The sequence below is a fragment of the Cucumis sativus genome, chromosome 6 (genome assembly GCF_000004075.3).
Source record: "Cucumis sativus cultivar 9930 chromosome 6, Cucumber_9930_V3, whole genome shotgun sequence".
In the NCBI taxonomy this organism is placed as follows: Eukaryota; Viridiplantae; Streptophyta; class Magnoliopsida; order Cucurbitales; family Cucurbitaceae; genus Cucumis; species Cucumis sativus.
In genome coordinates, this window is record NC_026660.2 from 24,621,405 (window position 1) to 24,646,133 (window position 24,729).

Genomic DNA, 24,729 nt, shown 5'->3' on the forward strand with positions numbered 1-24,729 from the left:
TAACCCTAAGGCGCGCTGTCCACTCTTCTCCCACTGTTTTGCGTGGGAAAATTTTTGAACTTTTTGAAATTCACTAAATTTCCATTTATTCCTTCAATTCCCGGTTTCTCTTCCTATATAAATTCAATTATCTCGACTATCTCTCTGCACACAACCTATTCGACGGAATTCCTCCTCAGTCAGATTATTCTTCCAACCATGTATGTGGTGAAACGAGATGGCCGTCAAGAAGCAGTGCATTTCGACAAGATCACTGCACGTCTCAAGAAACTAAGTTATGGCCTCAGCATCGATCACTGTGATCCAGTGTTGGTCTCCCAAAAAGTCTGTGCCGGCGTTTACAAGGGCGTTACCACTAGCCAGCTTGATGAATTGGCCGCTGAAACGGCTGCTGCTATGACTGCTAATCATCCTGACTATGCTTCTGTGAGTTCTCACTCTTATCCCAGTCTATTTCAATTTTGGTCTTCTAATTTTGTACTCTGCTATTGGTTTTTTCGTTTTTATGATTCTGTTTCGAGTCACTTTCATATTTTTTTTTATGGCGTATTTATGACATTTTTTAGGGTTTTGGTATCTGGTTTACAAATAATCTGTTGTTTTAGATCCATAATTTTCACCCTATTTCCACGAAATGATTTTCTTCATAATTATATGTAATCGATAATTTGAGAGGGAAATGTGTTTTATTTGGCTAACTTTTTTCGTTGTTGTTTTCTTAAACCAGTTGGCTGCAAGAATTGCTGTTTCGAATCTGCACAAGAACACTAAAAAATCATTCTCAGATACGTAAGTTTTGTCTCACTTGATTGTGTATTACAGTATGTAATTTATTTTGTTTATTTCTCTATAGTTGACTTGAAATTAATATTTGGGTTGTAATGGTGTTCAGTATCAGAGACATGTACTACCATGTCAGTGAAAGATCAGGACAGAAGGCTGCTCTCATAGCTGATGATGTTTATGAAGTAATCATGAAGGTAATAGTATATTCTTTATTGAATATTATGTGTCTTTGATGATCCATAGTTTTATAATGAAATTTTTGTCGGTCTGTTGATTGGTCATGTCCTTTATTTTGTTTATATTTGTGTATCTTTATTTTGTTGCCTTTGAGTGCACTTGGACTTTGTTATTGTATGATGGGAGTTTGTTTAACTTGCCATACTACTTAGTTCATGATTTTGTTTTGTTTTTCTATAGAATGCTGCTCGTTTGGATAGTGAGATCATATATGACCGTGACTTCGATTATGATTTCTTTGGCTTCAAAACTCTGGAAAGGTCATACCTCTTGAAAGTTCAGGGGAAGGTTGTGGAGAGGCCCCAACACATGTTGATGAGGGTTGCCGTTGGTATTCACAAAGATGATATTGATTCTGCTATTAAAACTTATCACACAATGTCACAACGTTGGTTTACTCATGCTTCTCCTACCCTTTTTAACTCTGGAACACCAAGGCCTCAAGTATGTTTTGATTTACTTGATATTTATTTTTGGAACGCCAATTAAAATTTTGTTTTCTTTAACTAGAACTTGGCATTTTCATTATTATATTCATGTGTTTGCTGTTATGTGACAGCTTAGCAGCTGTTTCCTTATATGCATGAAGGAGGATAGTATAGAAGGAATATATGATACCTTAAAAGAGTGTGCTGTTATCAGCAAGTCGGCTGGTGGTATTGGTGTTTCCATCCACAATATTCGTGCCATGGGTAGTTATATTCGTGGAACAAATGGGACATCTAATGGTATTTTGCCTATGCTGCGGGTATTCAATGATACTGCTCGATATGTTGATCAAGGAGGAGGCAAGAGGAAAGGTAACTTAGTGATTGAATCTCATGAAGATTTTAATGATCAATATTTGCATTCTCACATTATAACTGCCATTTGCAGGTGCTTTTGCCGTATACTTGGAGCCATGGCATGCTGATATATTTGAGTTTTTGGATCTCAGAAAGAACCATGGAAAAGTAATTACTAATTGCTTATTTATTTTTGGAAATTATGCTACAGTTTATTGAGATGATTCTACAATGGGTAGTAATTATACAGTTTCATATTTAAATGCTAATTGTTCAGCTGTTTCTTTCTCATAGGAGGAGCATCGTGCTCGAGATCTTTTTTATGCACTTTGGGTTCCTGATCTCTTCATGCAAAGAGTCCAAAGTAATGGAGAATGGTCATTATTTTGTCCAAATGAGGCCCCGGGATTGGCTGATTGTTGGGGTGAGGAATTTGAAAAGCTATATATTGGATATGAACAGCAGGTAAATACAATTTAATTGTCATGAAGTTGGTTTTGCAACTACGTGGGGAACTTTGATCAGCTCTATACAGTCAATATTTTCTTGTGTTGATTGTGATTTTATCTAACTTGTAGGGAAAGGCTAAGAAGGTTGTCAAGGCACAGAATCTTTGGTTTGAAATCTTGAAATCACAGATCGAGACTGGAACCCCTTACATGTTATTTAAGGTAAAAAAAAACCATCAGATTTTTTAGTTGTTTTCACCCTTGTTTGCCGTGAAATTTATTCTCTTTTTTGGCAATTTGAAGGATACTTGTAACCGGAAGAGCAACCAGCAAAATCTTGGGACAATTAAATCCTCTAATTTATGCACAGAGATTATTGAATATTCAAGTCCAACAGAGACTGCTGTGTGTAATCTTTCCTCAATTGCTCTACCTCGTTTTGTCAGAGAGAAGGTGAGCTATACCAAATACCCGTGTTTTGCAACATAACTTTGCTCTCTGTTCTTGGGATCCATTACCTTACTTTGCTTTACTATATTTTTCAACTGCAGGGTGTTTCAATTGAGTCTCACCCATCCAAGCTTGTTGGTAGCAGAGATTCCAAAAATCGATATTTTGACTTTGACAAATTAGCTGAGGTATCAATCATGAGATTCATGACTGTAGTTTGTTTTACTTCATGTAATAAAAATCTTTACTTTTTTTTTAATCTACTGATTTGTTTACTTGTTCTTTGTCAAATTAGATAACGGCTTTGGTGACAACAAATTTGAACAAGATAATTGATGTTAACTACTATCCTGTTGAGACTGCTAAAAGGTCAAATCTGAGACACAGGCCTATTGGTATTGGGGTTCAAGGTCTTGCAGATACATTTATTTTACTGGGCATGTCGTTTGATTCACCTGAGGTAATTCAAGCTTTTAGCTTCACCTTATGCTCTTAGCCTTTTACACCCAACTAAAGTTGCCCATATTGTAACAAATGCCAGGCCCAACAATTGAACAAAGATATATTTGAGGCCATTTACTACCATGCTCTTAAAGCTTCTTGTGAGCTTGCTGCGGTGGAGGGCCCCTATGAAACATATGCCGGCAGTCCTGTTAGTAAGGTATGTAATGTGATAAGGTTATTTTCCTTAAAAAAAGAAAGAAAAGGGTTTGATTTAATCTTAATAAGATGCCATGTTGATTTACCTATTTGTTTTCAGGGAATTCTTCAATTTGACATGTGGGGGGTAACTCCTTCAAAGCGATGGGATTGGGAAGGTCTTAGGGCGCAAATAGCTCAACATGGCGTTAGGAATTCACTTCTTGTGGCTCCAATGCCAACGGCTTCAACCAGTCAGATTCTTGGTAATAACGAGTGCTTTGAGCCATACACGTCTAACATCTACAGTCGTAGAGTTCTAAGGTATGTGTTTTTGATTTGGGATTCTAAACCTAAGTTTTTTTTATTAAATAATAACATATGTTTTCTTTACTTGTATTCTAAAATATCTTCCCATCCTCCAGTGGTGAATTTGTTGTTGTGAACAAGCATCTCTTGCACGACTTAACAGATATGGGTTTATGGTGTCCTGCACTGAAGAATAAGATCATTTACGCGAATGGTTCTGTTCAAAACATTGCAGAAATTCCTGATGATCTAAGAGCTATCTACAAGTACGATAAGTTTTTTTCCCTTGCATTTCTCTTGCCCTTCATGTTAATTGTCCCTTCTAACTCGTTCTTTATATATTGAACTCAGAACTGTTTGGGAAATCAAGCAAAAGACTTTAGTAGATATGGCTGCTGATCGGGGATGCTACATTGACCAAAGTCAGAGTCTCAACATCCACATGGACCAGCCAAATTTTGGAAAACTTACCTCCTTGCATTTCTATGCGTGGTCAAAGGTATAGTATTTGTCATCGCACTCTGATTTTTTATGCTTCAGAAATTCCTTTTGTTAGTATTTATTTCTGTTTTAGAACTACCGCTTGATTCCATTTGCTTTTCTTTTTTCCTACATCAAGGGTTTAAAAACAGGAATGTACTATCTACGATCCCAAGCTGCGGCTGATGCAATCAAATTTACAGTGGATCCTTCATTGCTAAAGGTACTAATAGTGTGTCATGATTAAATGTTTGTTTAACATATTGCCTTAGCTACAACATGTTCACTATATAATCAAAATTTCATTGATGGTCTTTATAGGAAAAATCTAATAGTGAAGATGACAGTACCAAAATGGCACAGATGGTATGTTCTCTTACAAATCGCGAAGACTGCATGGCCTGTGGAAGTTAGACATGGCTTGTGGAAAATAGGTCTTGCTCCAAAGGGATGGCTGGATTTCTTTCACTTTATAAATGTCTAAGTAGCTTTAGTATGAAGTAAATTTTCTGTACAGTTTTTTTTTTTATAAAAAGTTCTATATTGGGTAATACATTTACCCTTGTGTTTGATATTGGAGATGAATATTGTTGAATTATTAACCTGTTTGCATCTCAGTTCTGGAAAAGAAGCAAGTATAAGTCGAACAACTCATTTAAGCTTTGAGTTTAATATGAGGAAGTTTAAAGTTTGGAAAGTTATTATACGAGGAAATTAGATGTATTGGCCTTTGGGACTGATAAGTAATTTGCGAAATTTCAATTTACAGTGTAATTTTGACTTTGTATTAATTTAAAATTTGAATTTTGATAGTTGTATTAATTGAAATTTCAAACTGATGACACTCTAAATTTTGAAGAGTGTATCAATTTAGGTCTTACACTTATATTTATCAAATACTCAAAATTTGGATATAGTCATGGAAGTTAGCTATTAAATTAATACATATATGAAAGTTTAATATATTAAAGTTTAAGGTTTAAATTGACGTAAACTTTAAATTGATATAATAATCATAGTTTAAGTTATTACTTAAGTTTTATTGAAGTAATTTTAATAAATTTTAAAAATGGAAGTAATTTGAATAAATTTAAAAAGGAAAGGATGAACTTAACTTAAAAACAAAACATTATCTAAAATCTACCATGTGAGAATGATTAATTAGTGAAATAAGCCTTCTAAGTTAAATATAAAAAAGACTACAAAAATGGAAGACAATAAATATCAATTATTTTCATTAACAGTAGTATTTATCGATTCAAAGCTATCAATTCATTAATAAATGTATTTAAAAGATTCATAAATATATCTAATCAAAACATAATGAAGATTTTAAATTAATATGTGACTTATAAAAATTGAGGATCAAATTAACATAATTATTAGTTTAAGTTTAAACGTATATAATTATTAGTTAAAATCCAATATTTTTTAAAAATAAAAATAAATTGGGTAATATCGTAATTTTATTTTTGAGAAAGGTAACATCGTAATTACGAGAGGGTTCACAATGGCTATTGTAATATATATGTATATGTTACATAGATTAAAAGCAAACGAATTGGCAAATGGGTCTGGATCGAGAGCACCCGGCTGGATCGGAGGAGACGATTTAGGGGTGAGATTCGGATTCCATCACCTTGCTTCTTCTAATTTTCTTTTCGTTTTCCTTTCCAAAATAAAATCACAGATTCCTCTTCATTTTCATCAATTACTTCTCTTGGCTTCGGAATGAGGTGCCGTTTTTTTCGCCGTCTATGGCTGTTTCTACTCTTGATATCAAGATTTCGGAGTTTGACTGCCGAATCAAGAACATATGACAATTTGAAATTTTCCCAATTGGGTTCCTACGGGGAGAATTCTGATGAATTAGCTCAAATTCGTGGCAAATCCCTTCTTCCCCTTTCTTTGTAAGTCGCTTTTTTTTTTTTAATACGCACAATTTTTTTTTTTGATTTAGTACTCTACAATTACTTGATGCTGCCCTGGAGTTTCGCCTAATTACATTATTTCTGTTGCAGAAAAAGCAAAGGTAATACTGCTCTTATTGCTGCTTCTGGGGGTGATATTTATTTGGTAGATAGTGACTCGAAGAAGATTATTTGGTCATTTGCTTCTGGGACACCAATTTACTCCGCATATCAGTCTCCTACTAATTACAATAAAGAAAATGCTTCTGGTTCAACCCGCAGCCCCTTCTTTTTTGATTGTGGAGATGATTGGGAGCTGTACATCCACACAGAGCATGGTAGAACGGTATACTTTTGTGAATTGATTACACGTTGACGATTTGAAGAAAAAGTTTTCTTTTTGATTTTATTGTTTTTGTTAACTTTACTAGCCTAGTCGTGAAAGATTTCTGGGTTGCCCATATGCCTCAACAACACCCTAAAGTGTTTTTTTGGTCATTTGACACTGCAGAAACTACCCCGCACCATTGATGAGGTTGTTAGAAGTACACCATATATATTTGAGGATGGTTCCGTGATGACTGGTTCAAGGAAAACCACTGTGTATGAGGTTAATCCTGTTACAGGAAAGTTGATTCGCAATCATTCATCTGAACTCTCACCATCTGGGCTAAGCAATGATGAGTTTAGTGTTTTAAATGGCAATAGTTCTACGAATAAACTGGAAAATAGAGATCTGATACAACCTGGTTTGATGAAACCTATTGAGCAACGATTGTACATAACAAGAACAGATTATTTCCTGAAATCATCTTTCGCTGGGTCAGAAGAAGTTTCTTGGAGTTTGAATGTTGCTGACATTGGAGCTACTTTAGTCTGTCCAGATGGTGAGAATCCAACAAATAGCGTTCCTTTAGATTCTCAAAATAATGGTAGTTTTGAGTTTGATTTTACTCTGCCATTGTCTTGTCAATCAGAAGTACTTGTATATCGTGAACGCAGTCATGTGTTGACAGAATCATCTGGGCATAAAATGCTGTCAGATTCTCATAATACTGATATTATGCTTCCGGCGTCTGCTTCAAGTCTAATGCTTCCTTCACAGCCAAGTGTTAAGCATTCAAATATTCATCCTGAAAGATTGATGCTTCCTGGACCTGCAGCGAACATAGCCTCCCTTCTGGAACCTAATGCAATTAGTCAGCTAAACGATGATAGTCAGGCACTAATTCCAATGCCTCTGATGAAGATTAATGATTCAAGTGCAGTTCTGGGACATAATATTGGAACCACTAATGTTGACTTCATAGCCATGGTCCTTAATGGACCACTAGGATTATTTATTGCTTTGTTTATAACCATGTTTTTGGGATTAATCAACCGTGGCGGGGCCTTAGTTGCAAAGCTGAAACAATTTCTCTTAAAGGAGAAGCAACCCAGTGCTGTTAGTTCAAAAATTGTATCATCCAAGAAAAAGAAAGCTCGAAAGTTGGGAAAAAATGGAAATTTTGATAAAAAGGATGCATCTGCTTCATCTGAAAATGAAGATATGGTTCGAAGTGAGGGTGATTTTAACAACTGGTTTCCCCCTAATAACCTTATCGATACAAGTGGTAATGGACGTCAAATTGGTAAATTAATGGTAACCAATAAAGAGATAGCTAAGGGTAGCAACGGCACAATTGTTCTAGAGGGGGTCTATGAAGGTCGACTAGTTGCTGTGAAACGTCTTGTTAAGACTCATCATGATGTTGCCTTTAAAGAAGTTCAAAATCTAATTGCTTCTGATCGTCACCAAAATATTGTTCGATGGTATGGGGTGGAGTATGATCAAGACTTTGTATATCTTTCGCTAGAACGATGTACATGTAGTCTAGATGATTTGATTCAGATATGCTCTGATCCATCCCTGAACTCTTTGCTTAGCCTAGATGAAGATGCAGGACCTATGATTGATTACAAATTGCGTTTGGAGTCTCTCAAGAATGTAATATCAGATCTTAATCTATGGAAAAAAAATAGCCGTCCAGCACCACTTCTTCTAGGACTCTTGAGGTATGTACTTAATCAGTCACAAGTTTTCCTTCAATAAATTAAAAGTTCCCTACTTATATGGAACTAACCCTTATAGAAATTCCTGGGGTGTATTGTTTCCTTATTAACTTGCACATAGTAATAGAGTAAATTTTGTTCAGCTTTTGGTAGGACCATATCCTTGTTGTGATCGAATCATGTCACATTCATCCAAGTGTGGTTGTTTCATACTTTGTCGATCTATCTAAGATCATTTGTTATCTTTTTGTTGGTACTTAATGGAGTCCTGATTTCAAATAATAATCACTCTGTTTTTCTTTGACATATTTATGTGAAAATATATGCTAAAAAGATTTAATTCCTTGACCTTCACCTATCTCTATAATTTAGGTACTTAAGTTACTTTACCATGACTTATGAACTTCATTTGATCGGATAAGTTTCATGTCAGTTTTTCTTATTTCCTACCGTGTATGTTGTAGGGATATGGTCGCCGGGCTCGAGCATTTGCATGAGTTGGGGATAATTCACAGGGACTTAAAGCCACAAAATGTATTGATAACTAAGCAAAAATCTGTACGTGCAAAGCTCTCTGACATGGGTATTAGCAAGCGCCTTCTAAAAGACATGTCCTCCTTGGGACATCATGCTACTGGTAAGCTTTTTTAGTGTACTAACTTGTGCTGATTTATCAACACATTATCTTGTAGAAGTTTTCAAGAATTTTTTTAAACACTCTATAAATAAATATTTTTTAGTTTTTTTCTTTACATTTTCTAAGTGCAAACAACTTTGCAAGGGAAATGATATCCAATAACATATTAAATGTTATTTAAACTTAAAATTAACATTGATTTAAATGTGTATGTGTTGAATGATGTAATCGTGTATGCCAGGAATTTTATGTTTCAAACCTCAACAAATAATGTGCATGAGGTATGGTTACATTTGGAAACTCACAGACCTTATGATAGACCACCAGGGATAAAAGTGAATACACATAGGCATAAGAAGGGGAGAAATACATGAGGTAGTTAGTTAGCAAGTGGGCTTGAGAATATTGTTTGTATTGAGGAGGGGCGTCTGTTACAAATATAGAGTGAGTATGAGAGGGGGAGGATATCTTTTAGTATTATCTTGTAATTGATCTCTACTGAGAACTTGGGAGACATCGGGAAGCTCTTAAATACTTCCCCCGTTGTTGATAACTAAAATTGAGACTTAGGCTTATCACCTTACTGCAGGTTGTGGGAGTTCTGGCTGGCAAGCCCCCGAACAACTTCTTCATGGACGACAAACACGTGCAATTGATTTATTTAGCTTGGGTTGTGTCATCTTCTTTTGCCTCACTGGTGGTAGGCATCCATTTGGTGATCATTTTGAGCGTGATGTCAATATAGTGAGGAATCAAATGGATCTATTCTTGGTGGAGGGCATCCCAGAAGCAATGGATCTTATTTCTCAATTATTAAATCCAAATCCTGATTTGAGGTAAGAAATGATGGTTCTAGAACCCAAAGAAAATCCTGAAACATTAGTTTCATTCACATATACCAAAGAAAATGCTTTATAGTTCACTTATACATTCTTTTACTGACAACTCTGTTAGTTTCTTACTTCTGAACGGTAATTTTTTTTCTAAAATTATGTGTTATTTTTGTATTTTGGAAGATTTATACATCATGTAAGTAAATATGTATTTTAATTACTCTTGATTCTATTGTCAGGCCAAGAGCATCAGTGGTATTGCAGCATCCTTTGTTTTGGAGTTCTGAGGTTCGACTTTCTTTTCTACGTGATACTAGTGACCGTGTGGAATTGGAAGATAGAGAGACCCACTCTGATCTCTTGGAAGCACTGGAGAGTACTGCACCATTAGCTTTAGGTGGTAAGTGGGATGAAAAGTTGGATCCAGCTTTCATCACAAATATTGGCCAGTATAGACGTTACAAGTATGATAGTGTTCGAGACTTATTACGAGTAATGCGCAACAAGTTAAATCATTACAGAGAACTACCCAAAGAAATTCAGGTTATTTCTATTTACATGATGCTGTTCCTTTCTTTCTTTTTCTCTATTTTATGGCTCATAAGAAAGATTTCTGTGGGGCCTATGGTTGGTAAAACTATATAGTTATTTTTGGAAAATAAATTATAAAATTTAGTTTCAACTTTAATGATTGTATATCTTGGAATTTGAATATCTTATGAAAAAATACATGAATGTCACTAATTATATGGCTTTCCCTATTATCTTATGGGAAACCCAATTACCGTGGTCTACCAAAACCTTCTCCTTTCTCTTTTGACCTGCCGTGCCAACCTTACACTGCTTCCCTAGCTGGTGATCGTCCTTCCTCCTTCCTCCTTCCTCCTCATTTCCTTTTGTTACCCTTTTTCACACAATCTTGCGGACCCACTTGGAAGGGTAAATGGGATATTAATTCAAAACACTTACTGTGGATATTGGTAGAGGCTGAAACAAAATCAGATTGAGAGTAACAGAGAGAAGCAACCCTTCCATGAAATTCTCCCGGTGTTTTCTGGATCCTTGATGATATCCTAATGGACATTGCTCATCATCTCCCTCAACCATCAATTTCTTCAGAAAAAATCAGAAGATGTTATGTTTTCTTTGGGCTCAAAAAACTAATAGCAAGCCTAGCTTTGGAGGTGGACATGTCAGATTTTCAGCAATGGAAAGGAGAAACCTCGTATCATTGAATAGTGGTGGTTGGCTCACCTTCTAGTTCTACTATCCGCAGATCTAAGTTTGGCTTTCAAACTGAGGAAATCTACCTTGCTAATTAGAAGTAAACTATTGTTGCAACACGACTGTAGTTTCATGGGGAAGCTGTTAAACACCTTGGAGAACTACACCTCAACAGCTAAGAGAGCCAAACCACTTATTGTAGCAACATGACAGTAGTTTCTTGAGGAATTGTATTTGGTACTTAAATCTGTTAAACACCTTGGAGAACTACACCTCAATAGCTTAGCGAGCCAAGCCACATAAGTACGACACTACTCATCTCATTCTAACCATTGTGGTCCAGAGGTTGCCCATATTACATTTTCCTATATAAAATCATAAATGCTATCAGAGAATCAACCAATCCATGTTCTTCATCGATTGTTAAGAGAAGAATTTCGCTTTTAATATGCTTGTTACGAGAAGAACTTTGGATCATCAAAGAGATTGCCAGTATGTGAGAATGGTATGGAATCTTTTTTTGCAGGAGTTCGATGTTAGCTTTGTTGGGCAGAGAAACATTTGGTGCAATAATCGAGGAGTTCCTCCTCCATCTACCTTTTAGAGAGAATGGACGTTTCTTATGGCTTGCTAGGGTGTGTTCTGTGGTTTGGGATATTTGGGGGGAGAGAAATGATAGTGTTTAGAGAGAGGGAAAGGGATCCTTGGGAGGTTTGATCTTTGGCGGATATTCCATGTGTCTCTTTTGGCTTCGGTTTTGAAGCTTTTCTTTGTAATTCTTCTTTACGGGAAACATTTGCTTTCATTGGACTCCTTTAGTTTGGGTGTTCTGTTGGGCTGGTTGTTTGTTACATGCTCTAGCATTCTTTCGTTTTTTTTCTTCTCAATGGAAACAGTTGTTTCATTAAAAGAAAAAACAACTCATGTTCTTCATTGTGGAATTCCCTTAGAAAGAACATGCGGTATACCACTTCCTTTTTAAAAAAATTATTATACTTTATTTTATGAAGCTTAATGATTTATTGTCATTTTGATGTGTTTGCTGTATATTTCAGGAGCTTATAGGATCTGTTCCTGAGGGATTTGATAACTACTTTGCTAGTCGGTTTCCAAGGCTCTTGACCGAAGTATACAGAGTTATTAGCCAATATTGCAGGGAAGAGGAAGGGTTTTGGAAGTACTTCAAAAGTCATGTCGAGTAGACTTGGATACTAATTTGTCGGAGTGTCAGATAAATGATGCTATAATTAACTCGTCTGACGTATTTATAATACAATGTTGTATCTATCACTATCACGTACACTGTACACACACACAATTGTAAATATTGTTGGGACAAAACACAAATATCTGTAAAGCCTTCTAACATTAAAGCATCTTCAAGTTTTCAGAAGCATAGCTTTTGGCTCTCAAATGTTCACTTTCTATTCTTACTTGACAAAGGACCGCAAATCTAACCTAATAAACATTACATTTTCTTGTAGTAATTGATTCTTTCAATTGGATTTTCACGATTTATCTGGATGATATTGGCTCTTTAAAGGACTGGATATGCCATCAATATGCTGCCAAAATGTTTTAATGCTAATGTTTATTCATTTATTTATTTTAAAACTCCAACATTTGGAGTGAAAATTTAATCCTCACGACCATACCTCAAATATACATATTTAAACTAACTGCTATGTTTATCGTAGCTTGTTAGTTTAATATGCTAGTAGCATTTGTTTTGATGTATGATTAACATAAGCATATATAGCTAGCTAACACTTTTTTTTTCAATCTAAGTTAGATGTTAATATCGGGTAACAAGTTTAGGTTTTTACGGGTTCTAAAATACACAATCGAATTACATTAGAAAAAGACTACTTTGAATTGATCATAATACACTGCTAACCATCTTAAAAGTTAGATCCTTGGATTTTGAACTCTGATGTTGATTAGTTATATTGATTATCTGCTAGACGGTTATATTTTATAAAGATTACAGTTAGTTTTCTTCCTCTTTATCTCCCCGTCATCCCTCCCCGTCATCCCTCCCCGCCATTTCCATGAAATATGTTATCCAGTCGTTTCAGTTTCTCCCTCTGCCTCGCAGGCGGGTATAGTTACTTCATTCCTCTTCCTCTTTCTTTCTAACGAGATGGTGCTCATCAATAACCTTTTACAATAGCTTCATCTATGGCCGCAGCAAGAGTTTGGATTAAACCCACCTCTAATTTTAGACCATCCTTCACAACAATGAAAGTAAGTTCTCACTCTCGCTCTCTCTTTGTTGCTGCCTACTATGTTTCTTTTCTACAAGAAGTAAGATATTTAGCTTATTCTGTTTCATTTACGATATTTGGAACTCATGGCGCAGTGTATTGATTGGATTGATAAAACCAATAATGTAGTTCGAGTCAGTGGTGTTGGTGCGACAAACTCTCATTCATTTGATCAGACTACACTCCATATGGAACAAGGTAAATCAAAGAGGATTCAGTTAATGAATTTCATGGAAGAGCGTGGAGTTCGTTCCAACTATCAAAATTATCTTTGGTTATTAGAAGGGTGCTTGACTTCTGGGTCACTGTTTGAAACTATGAGGCTCCACTGCAGGATTTCGAAATCGGGTTTTGATGGAGAACCGTTACTAATCGATAGTCTTGTTGATAATTATTTTCGACATGGGGATCAACATGGGGCAGTGAAGGTGTTTGATGAAAATTCCAACAGAAGTGTATTCTCTTGGAATAAAATGATTCATGTCTTTGTTGCGCAGAAGTCGAATTTCCAGGTGTTTTGTCTCTTCCGAAGAATGTTAGCAGAAGGAATTACTCCCAATGGATACACTTTTGCTGGGGTTTTAAAGGCTTGTGTTGGTGGCGACATTGCGTTCAACTATGTAAAACAGGTACATTCTAGGACATTCTATTATGGTTTTGATAGTAGTCCACTTGTTGCTAATCTTTTGATTGATTTGTATTCGAAGAATGGGTACATCGAGTCAGCTAAAAAAGTATTCAATTGCATATGTATGAAGGATATTGTTACTTGGGTAGCTATGATCTCAGGTTTGTCTCAAAATGGACTTGAAGAAGAGGCCATTCTCCTTTTCTGTGACATGCATGCATCAGAAATCTTTCCTACTCCTTATGTACTGTCAAGTGTGTTAAGTGCTTCAACCAAGATACAATTATTTGAATTGGGAGAGCAGCTTCACTGTCTAGTTATTAAGTGGGGATTTCATTCGGAAACATATGTATGTAATGGTCTTGTGGCATTGTACTCCCGTTCCAGGAAATTGATTTCTGCCGAGCGGATATTCAGCACAATGAATTCTAGGGATGGGGTTTCATATAATTCACTAATATCAGGCCTAGTTCAGCAAGGATTTAGTGACAGGGCACTGGAGTTGTTTACTAAAATGCAACGAGATTGTTTGAAACCAGACTGTATTACGGTTGCTAGTCTGTTGAGTGCTTGTGCGTCAGTCGGGGCTCTTCACAAGGGAATGCAATTACACTCACATGCGATAAAAGCTGGAATGTCTGCAGACATTATTCTTGAAGGTTCTCTACTTGATCTTTATTCAAAGTGCGCTGATGTTGAGACGGCCCATAAATTTTTTCTTACCACAGAGACAGAAAACATAGTATTGTGGAATGTGATGCTAGTTGCTTATGGACAATTGGATAATCTTAGTGATTCATTTGAAATATTTAGACAGATGCAAATGGAGGGCATGATACCCAATCAGTTCACCTACCCAAGTATCTTGAGAACTTGTACTTCTTTGGGAGCCTTGTATTTAGGAGAGCAAATCCATACCCATGTTATCAAGACTGGGTTTCAGTTGAATGTCTATGTTTGTAGTGTGCTTATAGATATGTATGCTAAATATGGACAATTAGCGCTTGCTCTTAGAATCCTGAGACGGCTGCCAGAGGACGATGTTGTCTCCTGGACAGCTATGATTGCTGGTTATGTGCAACATGATATGTTTTCTGAAGCACTTCAACTTTTTGAAGAAATGGAATATCGAGGAATTCAATTCGACAATATTGGATTTGCCAGTGCCATTAGTGCATGCGCAGGTATCCGGGCACTCCGTCAAGGCCAACAAATTCATGCCCAGTCATATGCGGCTGGATTTGGAGCCGATCTTTCGATCAACAACGCTCTAATTAGTCTATATGCCAGATGTGGTAGAATTCAGGAAGCCTATTTAGCATTTGAGAAAATTGGTGATAAAAATAATATTTCTTGGAATTCGTTGGTTTCAGGATTGGCGCAGAGTGGGTATTTTGAAGAAGCATTGCAGGTATTTGTTCGAATGTTAAGGACCGAAGCAGAAGTTAATATGTTCACATATGGATCTGCAATTAGTGCTGCAGCCAGTCTTGCAAATATAAAGCAAGGGCAGCAAATCCATTCCATGGTTTTGAAAACCGGATACGATTCTGAGAGGGAAGTTTCTAATTCCTTAATTTCATTGTATGCAAAATCTGGTAGCATAAGTGATGCCTGGAGAGAATTCAATGATATGTCAGAAAGAAATGTGATTTCTTGGAATGCCATGATTACTGGCTATTCCCAGCATGGATGCGGTATGGAAGCACTTCGTCTTTTTGAAGAGATGAAGGTGTGCGGAATCATGCCAAATCATGTTACTTTTGTAGGAGTTTTGTCGGCATGCAGCCATATCGGTCTTGTAAAAGAAGGGCTTGATTATTTCGAATCCATGTTTAAAATACATGATTTGGTTCCTAAATCTGAACATTATGTGTGTGTAGTGGATCTCCTTGGTCGGGCTGGTCAGTTGGACCGTGCAATGGAATACATAAAAGAGATGCCTATCCCTGCAGATGCGATGATATGGAGAACGCTTTTAAGTGCTTGTGTTATCCACAAGAATATTGAAATAGGAGAGCGTGCTGCACATCATCTCCTAGAATTGGAACCTGAAGACTCGGCGACCTATGTGCTAATATCAAATATATATGCTGTTTCTAGACAATGGATTCACAGGGATTGGTCGAGGAAATTGATGAAAGATCGGGGGGTAAAGAAAGAGCCTGGTCGTAGTTGGATTGAAGTTAAGAATGCAGTCCATGCATTCTATGCTGGGGATAAGCTCCATCCACTGACAAATCAGATTTACGAGTATATAGGGCATTTAAATAGACGAACATCTGAAATTGGATATGTGCAAGATAGTTTCAGTCTTTTGAATGAGTCAGAGCAAGGCCAGAAGGATCCAATAACGCATGTTCACAGTGAGAAATTAGCAATTGCTTTTGGACTACTGAGCTTGGGTAATAATATTCCCATACGAGTAATGAAGAATCTTCGTGTCTGTAATGATTGTCATAATTGGATAAAATACGTATCGAAGATTTCAAACCGCTCGATTATAGTGAGGGATGCCCATCGCTTTCATCATTTTGATGGCGGAGTCTGCTCATGTAAAGATTTTTGGTAACTGCTTGTAAGAATACTCATCTGTTTGATTCTCTACTTCCATGGTTGGGTGATTGTACGACCCTAAAGCTTCCTGGTGTCAACGAACGCATACCCATTGGTCATACCTTGGAAGAATGTCTTGGGGAAAATGCTTGTTTGTACCGCATTTTTTAAGACAGATTGGAAATGTTTTCAGCTTTTACAGAAATGGATTGGTAAAGGCTGAGAAGATGAAAACTTGGACCTCGATTCAATCTGGACAGGAAAATCTTATGCAGTTGGGTAACATGCACCGTTTAGTTGCTTAAGGGCAGCCATAGGGAGGCGGATTACAAGTCTTCAAAAATTCTTTTGGCTGCAGTACTAGGATCACGCAGTATGGTCTCGGGGATTGTTTTTGTTTCAAGCAAATCAGCAAATGCTTCCTCTTTCTTTCTAAATTTCACAGATTTTCAAACGTTGGATCCAAACGTTGGATTGGGATCCCAAATCAGTGGTCTCAGCACTCAATTGCTCGAATTGAAGTCGGGTATTCTGCAAGCCTTTCCTTCAATCACATCATCTTAACCAAATCACTTTAATCAAAGACAATCAAACTTCTTCATTGGGGTAAACTTTGTTTCACTCCAATGGTAGTCTATGTGATCAACGCTACTGATTTTCCAGTGATGAAGAGGATTCCCATATTTTCCAGTCATCAACACTTCAGATTTTCCAATGAGGTAAACTTGTTCATTTGTTAGAACTTAGAAGCACACCATGCATGTTTGAGGATAGTTCAGTGGTGACTGGTTCTAGAAAAACTTGTGTTTACTGTTCAGATTAATCCTGCTGCTACAGGGAAGTGGATTCACAAACACACTTCTGATCTCTCATCTTCAGGCTAATAAGCTATGAAGAGCATAGTGTTTGGAGAATTTTTCACAGTAAATTATTGATCATTGACTAATGTAAATTCTGTATAGATTTTTTTCCCTGGTTTTGGGATTGCTGAATTGAGTTATAAAGTCAAGAGTTAATACATCGGAGTTAAGGTAGAGTTGTAAAAATTATGTTCTTCGATTAATACGCAAATTTAGTGAACATTATTGAAATTAGTGAACTTGAGTTATTTAACACAAAATTATGAAGTCGGTGGACCAAAGACTCCCTTAAAGGTAATAATTTGGTTCTACTAGACCAGTTTTATATCAAATCAGCTGAAGCAATTAATTTGATCACTTAATAGTGATACTTTTGGGATTGAACCAAATTGGACTGATTTTGGTTGGTGAAAGGAAACCAAGTTGTTGGGATTTTTTTTATTGAAGTTTTAAGTTTCAATAAACTTTGAAGTACATCAAGCAAACATAAACACTTAAATTCAAAGTCTAACGTATCTTACTTAGATAATTCTAAGGTCAAAGTACGTTATGTACCACACTGACAAATCAAACGTCAAGATTTATTTTAAGAGTTCCACTTGATTGACAATGCTAAATCTTTTTCTTTGGTTTGGTTTGTTTGATCCCTAATTTGGACGGCCTCTTGCATGGAAAAATCTACTTATAATTCAGTTGATATTGACCGAGAGGTCAAATATTCGTATCTCTTATTTCTCTAAAGAATATTTTTTAGAACAAAATAATTTACTTTCTATTTGATTCTTACCTTTCAAAATATTATAATTTTACGATTGAAAATTCATTTTTGTCTCACTCGACTCTCTCTAGGTTTCAAAATTATACTTTAAACATCAAATTTTCATCAAATATCCATTTTTCTTATAAAATGACATTAACGTCTAATAATTTAATTTTAAAAAATAAAATTAATTAAGTTTCACTCCCTTTTTATCACTGTTACAAATAATTTTAAAACTTCACTTCATAATTATTTTAATTAATGGATAAATATTAACAAAAGTGAATATTTAACGAAAATCAAAGTTTGGAAAAATGTATATATGATTGATATGTTTTGAAAAGTTTTGTGGACTGTTATTCATATGATAGTTTGGATCCAAATGGAGTACCCTAAAAAGGAAAAAATGAAGCAAATTTAGTGACATTTAGAGGGTATGACCGTACGGGCACCATTCATTTTTCTGTAGCATGTGGCCTTCCAAAGTTGATTTCTTCTAGTCTCCCTTCCAATTCTAGAAGTAGAATATACAAATTTATTTCCCTTTAATCCTCTTCAATAATATTCATTTTTTTAAAACTAAAGAAAATAAATTATTTTACTTAGCTTAATAAAATAATAATGACTTGTTCAATTTTATTTTACTTGTCAACAAATTGTCAAAAATATCTCAAATCATGTAGTCTTATGGCACCAATAGCAGTTGTCCCAAAATAATGATGATAATTGTAATAATAAAAATAAAAAGTGGATGTATTTAGTTAATCAACAATGCCAATTTAATACGAAATAAAAGACATATACATATATAGGCTTCATTAGAAAAATTATAAACTAATTTATGAGTTTAAAGTTGAAGAGTCCAGATCTTGTGTTCAATTTGGTTCTCAAACTTTCAATCTTATCTTTAATATAAATGTTTAATAAAATCTAAACTTGAAAGTTCAGTGTTTTCTAAAATGTAGAATTTAAATTTGTTGTATACTTTATAATGTTTAACTTACTTAATGATCACTATTTAGTTTCTTTTAAAAAAATATTTTAGACCTACCTCACAATTTAGAAACTAAAATTGTAATTCAACTTACGGATATACATACCCTAGATTATTAGAAAAATATTGGATTTTTTTTTTTTTGTGTGTGACTAAAGATGCAAATGGATGGATAAAAAATGTGCAATGGTAGAGAAATATTTAAGTAGATTTTGAAGAAGTTGAAAAAGCTTCTCACATGGGGGCTTTAATTACACAAGAAGTATATGTTGAATGGCAGTCTCCGAAATTGAACCGAGAAAAAGTGAATGAATGAATGGAAAAGTTGATGGAATTTTAGTATTTTATTATAAGTTGGAATCTTCTAACTTTAGAAGAAAATAATATATATATATATATCGATGAGACTAATTATCCGTTCGATTTTTTTGACTCTCGATAATAAATTATTAGTTTTAAGGAAAAGAAGATTAAATCGATGTCTAATAAATAATAATAAAAAAGGAAACAAAACAAAGATATGAATTCATATTGTATAAGTTGCTCACAAATTTGTTAGATATGTAGAAAAAATGAAAATGAAAATGTGGTCAAAATTAGCAACTTATAATACAACTTTAATTAATTTGTTGTTTAAGAAGGTTACGTAGTTATTCATCACTCATACAATAAATCTTATTGTAAAGCGCACAAAAAAAATTAGATCAATTTGATTAGATTTGATTAGTCAACTTTCGATTATTAATTACATCTCTACATGTATCACTTTCATATGTACTATTTTGTAATACGTCAATCAATACATCATAAAAAATTATGAAAACAAAAATCTTTTTTCTATACATTAGAAGATGAAGAGATTTATTGGACGTAATCAAAAGACTATTACTTGTCAAATGGGGAAGCTATTGAAGAAGGGTTTAAATTAAAGTGATTTTAACTCTTTCTCCTCCAATCACTTTCATTAGAGCTTAATTAATTTGTAATATAATGTGTAATTGCTCACATCTCCATTTGTTTTTGCTTTACCACAAATTACTATTTCAATTTTGGACAATATATCATTTTCTTAGGATAGTGTGTATTTTTATATTATATATAGTGCGCATGCTTGGATGTGTATGGATAGAAGTTGTTTGTATATCCAATTTTTAAAAATAAGAAGATTGAGCTTAATTCTTGTTGGATTTTTATTTTTTTAGCTATCATTTAAGTTAAATTTAGTTGTCGAACTTTTAGTTGTTTTTAAAATTTACAACATACAAAACAAAAATTTTATGATTTTAGTAGACCTAAAATTAAAATATACATGTATTTTGAATTTTGTTCATATCTATTAAACATAAAATTGGTAGTTTAGAAACTTTTGAACGAATGAATGTCTACTTTATTCATTTGAATTCTTTCTATTACTGTCTAACGTTTAAATTTAAATACAATTGTAATTGTTGTTATTTTTTAGTTGAATTAGTCAAAGAATTAGTTTTATGTGAAGTGGTTGAATCGGTGGAATTTAAATACAAATTAGTTTATGTTCTTTCACATTTCTAAATTTAGTTTTAAGTTTTAATAACTTTTTTAGAACGATAAGAGTTTTGACGAAGTAATTAATCTTCGTTGTTAGTTATAAATTAATTAATTACAACAATTTTCATCTAAGAAAAGAAAGTGAATATATAATTTGACGGTGTTAAAGAAGACACATAAATATTATTATTTTGAAGATAAAGAATAAAATAAATAAAAAAGTTTTAAAATACAATGATAAAAAATAACATTTCAAATTAGTTTTTATCAAATTTAATAAAATAACGAACAATAATTTCATTTAAGATCAACGCGAATATGTTTAAAAAAACTATAAATGAAAAAACCCAGCAAACATATTTAACCATGCATATAGATTGAATTTAGAGGTTTAATATTAACTTGGCAACAGTTTAATTCCAAAGTATTGAAGATGTTTTTAATGATTTATTAAAATTATAATGACAAAATATGTTGTATGCCATTTTTTATTATTTTACCAACTCAACCTATCTTTAATTCACCAACATGTTAATGCACACATTTAAAAGTAAGATTCCAACTACACCATTGAAGCTGTAAAATTCAGAAGAGTCTCAATTTTAGACAATCATTTTAAAGTTGAATTAATCACTACATAAGATGGATTTAAAAAGAAGCAAAAGTGAATACATAAAAGACGTAAATTGAATTAAAATCACGTTTAGAAAATGGAGAAAATAAATTAATAAAATAGAAAAGGTAGGTTTGACTAGAAGTCAAACATCAGGTGAGTCACTCTTTTTCATTCTTTGGTCGGTGCTCTCCTAACCAATCATTCTTTCCTTTTCTTTTCTTAATTGTTAATGTCCATAAAAAAAATCATAATAAATCTTCCAATTACTATTTTCCTTTTTATTAAGATTCATCAAAATAAAAAAAAGTTTACGTAAATTAATCTATATTTTGTAATTGATTTCTCTCTCCATATTCTCAATTTAAGAATGGTATTTTTTACTAGTTCTAACATCATAATTTGTATAAATTTAATCGGTTAATATCGTTAACTATACTTCTAGACTTCAAACTTTTTGATTTGATATGTATTCTAATATCATAATTGATAGTACGTGATTTTATCCCAAAATCAAATTGAAATGAGAGTATGTCATTTATCTTATAAAAAGGTTTGAGTATTCTTAATGTTGTTGTATTGAGATTTTCAACTAATTTCATTTATAGCAATATAGTTATTGTATTTCAAAATTTAAAACTATTTACTCCAAAACCTAAAAGTTGGTGTTAAGATTAATAAACTTTTGTGCATGTAAGCAGGAATTTTGGACCTGATATGCTTATGAACTACCATGTTCAAACGAGTAAATTTTAAAAAATTGATATTCAATTTTTAAAAAAGATTAATTATAGATAAATTCAATAAATTTTTTTAAAATAGTAGATTTTATAAAATATTTACCACTACAACTAATTCTATTTTTAAAATAAATATTCTAATTTATTTTACTATTTTTAAAAATGTATCATAAATTTTCCATAATAATTAAATCTTAAAACTATAAATAACCTGTAAATATGTATATTTATAAACATGAATTGCTACTTCAATTATTATTAAAAAAATGTATTGTTTCTCTCTATTATTTGAGACTTTTAAAAATAGAATAAATTATCTACACTCAATAATACAAAATTACTATATGACAAAATTCATTACATAATTTATATAATACAAAACTACTCTATGACAAAATTCATTATATGAGAATTTATATAAATGAAAGTAAGTGGAAAGTATTTATTTTGAGTTTGGATTAAAATTTTCATCTACACGGTAAACAGTTTACCAATTTTTTTATTTTTAAGAATTAGCTTCATTATATTTGATAAATATTTTGTTTTTTACCGTTTTTATTATTTTCTTTTATATACTGTAACCACTTTTAGGTAAAGCTCATAAAGTGTGTGTATATATAATAAATAAAAACAAAATGTACAATTAAATAGGAAGATATGATTAAGAAAAGAGAAGAGAGGGGAAGTCGGCATTGCCGAGTGTATCCCGTGGGGAACCACATTATCCACCTTCACATTTCTTTCCTATTCCCTTTGCTTTGCTTTGACTTCGCCTCAACTCTTCTCTTCCACGTGCACCTTCTTTTTCACTTTTCTAATACTTCTACTCTCTTTTGTAATATCAACTATTCAAATTAAATTAGTATAGTTCATTCATTCAACTTTATAACATAATATACTCATTTTTATCTTATTATAACTCTTAAATTCAAAAACAAATTTGTTTATTTGTTTTGATAGCTTCTCTTTTTACATTTTTACTTCTTATATCTAATTCAAATTTAATATTATAATAATTAAAGGGGTTGTAGGATTGTTTTTTCATCAATTAAGTAGAAGATAATTGTCTAAAAGAAGGAAGAAGGAAGAGAAATGAAATAGAAGGTTAAAATTAAATTCTTTTTTTGTTTACAAAATCCATTAGGAATACTTCAACAAGAAGAATTCTCAACTCAAAATAACCGACTTCATTCCATTGGCGGCGCGTTCATTCCAATGTAAACGCCTTTGAAAATTAAAATCACAATACATCCTTTCCAAATTATTTTTTATATATAATCTTTCTCTCCAGAAGAATTAGAAGAAAAAGAAAAACCCATTTCAATTTTTGATGAAATAAATTGCATGGCAGATCCAGAGGACAACAAGGCTTCAGAAATGTTTTTGAATTTCAGCAGAGAGATGGAGATGTCAGCTATGGTTTCCGCTCTCACCCACGTCGTCGCCGGCGACACGCCGGACAGAGATGCTTCTTATGATTCCACATGGACCTCTTCCTCTGTTTCTGCTCCCGCCGAAACTTCCGCTCTTCACGGCGGCGGTGGTTATAAGAGAGGCCGAACATTGGCGCTGGAAAACGGTGGCTCTGTTTCAGCTTGGTCACCATCCTCCGTTATTTCAGGTAATTGATGTTAAGCTTATATCAAGTGCTAATTGATTTGTTTATAAAAACAATGAATTGGATTAAAAAATATTGTTTCTGTCATGCTTAATTAGTAATTATACTTTGAATTATATAGAAAATGAAATTTGGCGATAATCCAACCATTGACAATTGGGATCCTTTTAATTTCAATAATGAAAAACAGAGAATTTTTAAATTTCTTTCGTTTCTGTCAGAGGATTGTCCGTTGTTGATGAACAAATTGGCATTGTTTTGCAGGAAATTCAAGCAATGTAGTAATCATAAGGCCACAAACAGGGTCGGCAACGGTGGAAAATTCCGTTTATGAATACGGCGGAGAGATTACAACCATGGCGGAGGAACCTCCGGCGAGAAGAAAATACAGGGGCGTACGGCAGAGGCCATGGGGGAAATGGGCAGCCGAGATACGAGACCCGTACAAGGCGGCGAGAGTTTGGTTAGGTACTTTTGACACGGCGGAATCCGCCGCACGGGCTTACGACGAAGCCGCTCTCCGGTTCCGAGGCAGTAAAGCCAAGCTCAACTTCCCGGAAAATGTCCGTCTCCGGCAGCTCCCGACCACCGAATCTCAAACGACCCATTTTACCAATTCGAGTCCTACAAACACCCTTTTGGCTATTCCGACACATTCCGAACCGATTGTTAGTTATCGGCCAACTTTCAACCTGCAGAGCTCTTCCGATGCTTCGCCAGCGAACTTCCTCAACTTCTCCGACGGTCAGTTACCGCCGCCAATCGACATGTACAGTGAAATTCACTTCTCGTCTTCATCGTCAATGGCTTCCTCATTTTATTCTTCTTCCGCCGGACTGTCTAATCCTCAATTTTCTTCGTCATCATCTTCTTCTTCGCCGGTGGTTTCTCTTTCTTCCCCACCTTTGTCATTCCCCGGCCGTCGGAACAGCGCCGGCGACAATGAACATTATTCAACAGCGGGTTGGTCTGAATTCTTCAATCATGCTGCCTCGTCGGGATGAATACGTTATTTGTTTTGGGATTTCCGGTCGAGTTAGGTTATTGAATTAGTAGAGTTGAGGTTTAGACTTCTTTCCTCTTTTTTTTTAGGGTGTGGAAAATTCAGGTTTTTTTCTTTTTCTTTTCTTATGGGGGATTTAATCGTTTGGTTTTAATTTTATATTTGATCATTTTTTTTTCAATATGAGAAACATTAGCCTTTTCAATCTTCTACTTGCATTAGACTTAATAATACTCTTTAATTAATCTCCAAAACAATTAATTTTGTAGAAGATGTTTGGTGAGTTTGTAAGGCAATGTAATTCACAATTTTGAATTGAATATCTTTTATTGTTGCTTCACTCTTCAATTTTTATTATTTCTATTATCTACA

At 34.0% G+C, this 24,729-nt stretch overlaps 4 protein-coding genes across 6 annotated transcripts; all 4 read left to right on the forward strand.

Annotated features, from left to right (window-relative positions):
• Positions 1-15: 15 nt before the first annotated feature.
• On the forward strand, positions 16-4,957 carry LOC101210105 (ribonucleoside-diphosphate reductase large subunit). Its single transcript, XM_004141927.3, has 17 exons — positions 16-426; positions 728-789; positions 893-980; positions 1,204-1,467; positions 1,583-1,823; positions 1,900-1,976; positions 2,103-2,273; positions 2,387-2,479; positions 2,561-2,710; positions 2,809-2,895; positions 3,003-3,167; positions 3,249-3,368; positions 3,468-3,670; positions 3,772-3,921; positions 4,007-4,154; positions 4,275-4,358; positions 4,457-4,957. Exons 1-17 carry the CDS (start codon positions 199-201, stop codon positions 4,547-4,549), a joined length of 2,424 nt encoding a protein of 807 aa, XP_004141975.1. The 5' UTR covers positions 16-198; the 3' UTR covers positions 4,550-4,957.
• A 731-nt stretch (positions 4,958-5,688) lies between these two features.
• LOC101208073 (serine/threonine-protein kinase/endoribonuclease IRE1a) lies at positions 5,689-12,278 on the forward strand. Its single transcript, XM_004142000.3, has 7 exons — positions 5,689-6,045; positions 6,157-6,391; positions 6,557-8,100; positions 8,562-8,734; positions 9,324-9,570; positions 9,807-10,110; positions 11,847-12,278. The coding sequence occupies exons 1-7, from the start codon at positions 5,867-5,869 to the stop codon at positions 11,991-11,993; spliced, it is 2,829 nt and encodes a 942-aa protein (XP_004142048.1). The 5' UTR covers positions 5,689-5,866; the 3' UTR covers positions 11,994-12,278.
• Positions 12,279-12,672: 394 nt separating this feature from the next.
• LOC101207832 (pentatricopeptide repeat-containing protein At4g13650) lies at positions 12,673-17,362 on the forward strand. Of its 3 annotated transcripts, XM_031886587.1 has the most exons (4): positions 12,674-13,038; positions 13,154-13,256; positions 13,556-13,687; positions 13,848-17,362. In XM_031886587.1, exons 1-4 carry the CDS (start codon positions 12,973-12,975, stop codon positions 16,256-16,258), a joined length of 2,712 nt encoding a protein of 903 aa, XP_031742447.1. In that variant the 5' UTR covers positions 12,674-12,972; the 3' UTR covers positions 16,259-17,362. The 3 variants fall into 3 exon arrangements, with proteins under 3 accessions (XP_004142047.2, XP_031742447.1, XP_031742446.1); XM_031886586.1 differs by having other exon boundaries at positions 13,021-13,038; positions 13,393-17,362; XM_004141999.3 differs by having other exon boundaries at positions 12,673-13,038; positions 13,154-17,362.
• A 5,657-nt stretch (positions 17,363-23,019) lies between these two features.
• Positions 23,020-24,697, forward strand: LOC101207587 (ethylene-responsive transcription factor ABR1). Its single transcript, XM_004141998.3, has 2 exons — positions 23,020-23,357; positions 23,619-24,697. The coding sequence occupies exons 1-2, from the start codon at positions 23,081-23,083 to the stop codon at positions 24,356-24,358; spliced, it is 1,017 nt and encodes a 338-aa protein (XP_004142046.1). The 5' UTR covers positions 23,020-23,080; the 3' UTR covers positions 24,359-24,697.
• Positions 24,698-24,729: the final 32 nt, after the last annotated feature.

Coding starts and splice junctions, on each gene's coding strand:
- LOC101210105 (XM_004141927.3), top strand. CDS start 199: ATGTATGTGGTGAAACGAGATGGCCGTCAAGAAGCAGTGCATTTCGAC. Junction 790..892: donor AAAAAATCATTCTCAGATAC/GTAAGTTTTGTC, acceptor AATGGTGTTCAG/TATCAGAGACATGTACTACC. Junction 1,468..1,582: donor CTGGAACACCAAGGCCTCAA/GTATGTTTTGAT, acceptor GTTATGTGACAG/CTTAGCAGCTGTTTCCTTAT.
- LOC101207832 (XM_004141999.3), top strand. CDS start 12,973: ATGGCCGCAGCAAGAGTTTGGATTAAACCCACCTCTAATTTTAGACCA. Junction 13,039..13,153: donor CATCCTTCACAACAATGAAA/GTAAGTTCTCAC, acceptor CTCATGGCGCAG/TGTATTGATTGGATTGATAA.
- LOC101208073 (XM_004142000.3), top strand. CDS start 5,867: ATGAGGTGCCGTTTTTTTCGCCGTCTATGGCTGTTTCTACTCTTGATA. Junction 6,046..6,156: donor TCCCTTCTTCCCCTTTCTTT/GTAAGTCGCTTT, acceptor TTTCTGTTGCAG/AAAAAGCAAAGGTAATACTG. Junction 6,392..6,556: donor ACACAGAGCATGGTAGAACG/GTATACTTTTGT, acceptor TTGACACTGCAG/AAACTACCCCGCACCATTGA.
- LOC101207587 (XM_004141998.3), top strand. CDS start 23,081: ATGGCAGATCCAGAGGACAACAAGGCTTCAGAAATGTTTTTGAATTTC. Junction 23,358..23,618: donor ACCATCCTCCGTTATTTCAG/GTAATTGATGTT, acceptor ATTGTTTTGCAG/GAAATTCAAGCAATGTAGTA.